We start from the raw sequence: 2,500 nt of genomic DNA, 5'->3' as shown, positions 1-2,500 counted from the left end.
AGGCAGCTGTGAACTATCTGTATGTATGCATGTATGTATGTGTGTGTGTATCTGTGTGTGTGTGTGTGTGTGTGTTTGTTTCCTCACCCTCACACACAGGGCAGCACTCCCCAGGCACAGTGACGGGGTTGAGGCAGCTGTGTCCGCAGGCGGCCGCTACGCAGCGGGCGTCGCCCCCCACACACTGGCAGAACGTGCAGTCATCCTCGCGCCAGTGGTCGCCGTGGGCGACGATCTCCCCGCTCACGTAGCAACCGGCGAAGTTCAGCACCGGGTAGATGGGGTCTGGAGGGAGGAGGGGGGGCAGGATTATAATTATACACAGGGGGGGGGGTGTGTGTGTGTGTGTGTCGTGGTGACATCATACCAGGGTGTGTGTGTGTGTGTGTGTGTTGTGGTGACATCATAGATCATACAGGGGTGTGTGTATGTATGTGTGTGTGTGGTGACATCATACAGGGGTGTATGTGTGCGTTGTGGTGACATCATACCGGGGTGTGTATGTGTGTGTGTTGTGGTGACATCATAGATCATACAGGGGTGTGTGTATGTATGTGTGTGTGTGTGGTGACATCATACAGGGGTGTATGTGTGTGTGCGCGTTGTGGTGGTGACATCATACAGGGGTGTGTGTGTGTGTGTGTGCGTTGTGGTGACATCATACCGGGGTGTGTGTGTGTGTGTGTGTGTGTGTGTGTGTGTGCGTATATGTGTGTGTTTGTGCGTGTGGATATGTGTGCGTGTGTGGATGTGTGTGTGTGTGTGTGTGTGTGTGTGTGTGTGGATATGTGTGTGTTTGTGCGTGTGAATATGTGTGCGTGTGTGTGTGTGTGGATGTGTGTGTGTGTGTGTGAGTGTGTGTGTACCTTCGCAGACGGGGCAGCATTCTCCGTCGGGTGTGTAGCGGCGCTCGCAGAGCAGGACGCCGCATTGGGCGGCGAAGCACACGGCCACGCCCCCCTGGCAGCGGCAGAACCGGCAGGCGTCCAATCGGAACATGTCCCCGTCCTGGTAGTCCACGCCATGGAAGGTACACGCCCACTTAGTGTCTGGAGGGGACATCATCATCATCATCATCATCCTCCTGCTCAACATCATCCTCCTCATCAACATCATCATCATCATCATCCTCATCATCATCCTCATTAACATCATCCTCATCATCATCCTCATTAACATCATCAACATCCTCATCATCATCATCATCATCATCATCATCCACATTAACATCATCCTCATCAGAGTGGAGGAGAGTAGAGGAGTGGAGAGGAGGGGGATGAGGAGGAAAGGAGAGGAAAGGTGAGGAGTGGAGAGAGGAATGGATAGAGTGTGTAGGATGATAGGTCTGAGGTGGAGGAGAGGAGAGGAGTGGAGAGGAGGGGGATGAGGAGGAGAGGAGAGGAAAGGTGAGGAGTCAAGAGTGGGATGGACAGAGTGTGTAGGATGTTAGGTCTGAGGTGGAGGAGAGGAGAGGGGGATGGATAGAGGATGTAGGGTGTTAGACAGAGATCTTTCGTCTACACACACACACACACACACACACACACACACGGCACACGCACACACACACAAATAGACAGTCTTCAGGACAGTGTACAAAGGAAGAGAGGTACTGACTCACCACCGGGGGCGCCAGAGGGTTAACCTATTCACCGCCACTGACAGACCAACCAATCACACTCCACCAACCACACACTGACTTAAGCCTGGTACACATATAAGGATTTTCTAAATCTTAACAGATTTTTTTATCTGAGAGAGACCCCACACATGAAGATAAAAAAAATCATGGATTGAACAGTTTTGATCGTAGTGTGTGTGGTGTGCTCAGATATACGACCACATGTATAAAGATCTGTCCTCCGACAGTCTGGAGTCTCGTCCCCCAAGCCAGAAATCTTGCGTGATCAGGGTAGTAGTACCCTGACTGAACTGTAGAGGCAGCCATGTGTGACAGGAGAAATAAAGTGCAGAAGAACGAAAAGAAGAAGACGCGTCAGTCAGCTCGCTTCTTGATTGGCTACATTCCATTCCACGTCACAATCGGATTGGGAGTTGTCAGTTTTGACCACAGACAAGAAGACTTTTGATCGTAAATATTGAACACGTTTAATATTTACAATCGTCGGCCCGACCATTTTCCAAGCGGATTGTCCGGAGAAATTGCCTCTTAACACACCTCACACCACAGGATAACCTTGTAGTATAATCTTTAGAGCCATCCGATAATCGTTTGCTGTCCTTGGTCAGAAGGGGGGAAATCGGGCCAAAATCTGCCAGATTATCTTTATGTGTGTACCAGGCTTTAGTCGCCAGTCAACCACTCTTCATTCAGACGCAGAAGGTTCAGGAGGAACAGGAAGTGGGAGGGTCATCTGCAGACGGCATATTCCTGTAAAATGTCCGTTCCGTAAACACGCTTATCATTAGCTATCTGTGTCTCCAGTCATGTGACATTCTGCAGGTCGTGACATAGGGAGCAGGTTTGTAGCGCGCATGC

General features: G+C 50.6%; 1 protein-coding gene across 1 annotated transcript in view; it reads right to left on the bottom strand.

The window, feature by feature from the left end:
• crim1 (cysteine rich transmembrane BMP regulator 1 (chordin-like)) overlaps window positions 1-2,500 on the bottom strand; it is a gene marked incomplete at both ends in the record, with an annotated part of 71,261 nt that overhangs the window by 18,840 nt on the left and 49,921 nt on the right. The window contains 2 exons of the mRNA XM_080546479.1: window positions 88-285; window positions 867-1,049. Of these exons, the coding sequence (XP_080402605.1) occupies window positions 88-285; window positions 867-1,049 (381 nt within the window). The remainder of the gene's footprint in view (window positions 1-87; window positions 286-866; window positions 1,050-2,500) is intronic.

The sequence above is a fragment of the Nansenia antarctica genome, assembly GCF_963989245.1.
Source record: "Nansenia antarctica genome assembly, chromosome: 1".
Taxonomy (NCBI): Eukaryota; Metazoa; Chordata; class Actinopteri; order Argentiniformes; family Microstomatidae; genus Nansenia; species Nansenia antarctica.
This window is presented reverse-complemented; position numbering and strand designations above follow the sequence as displayed.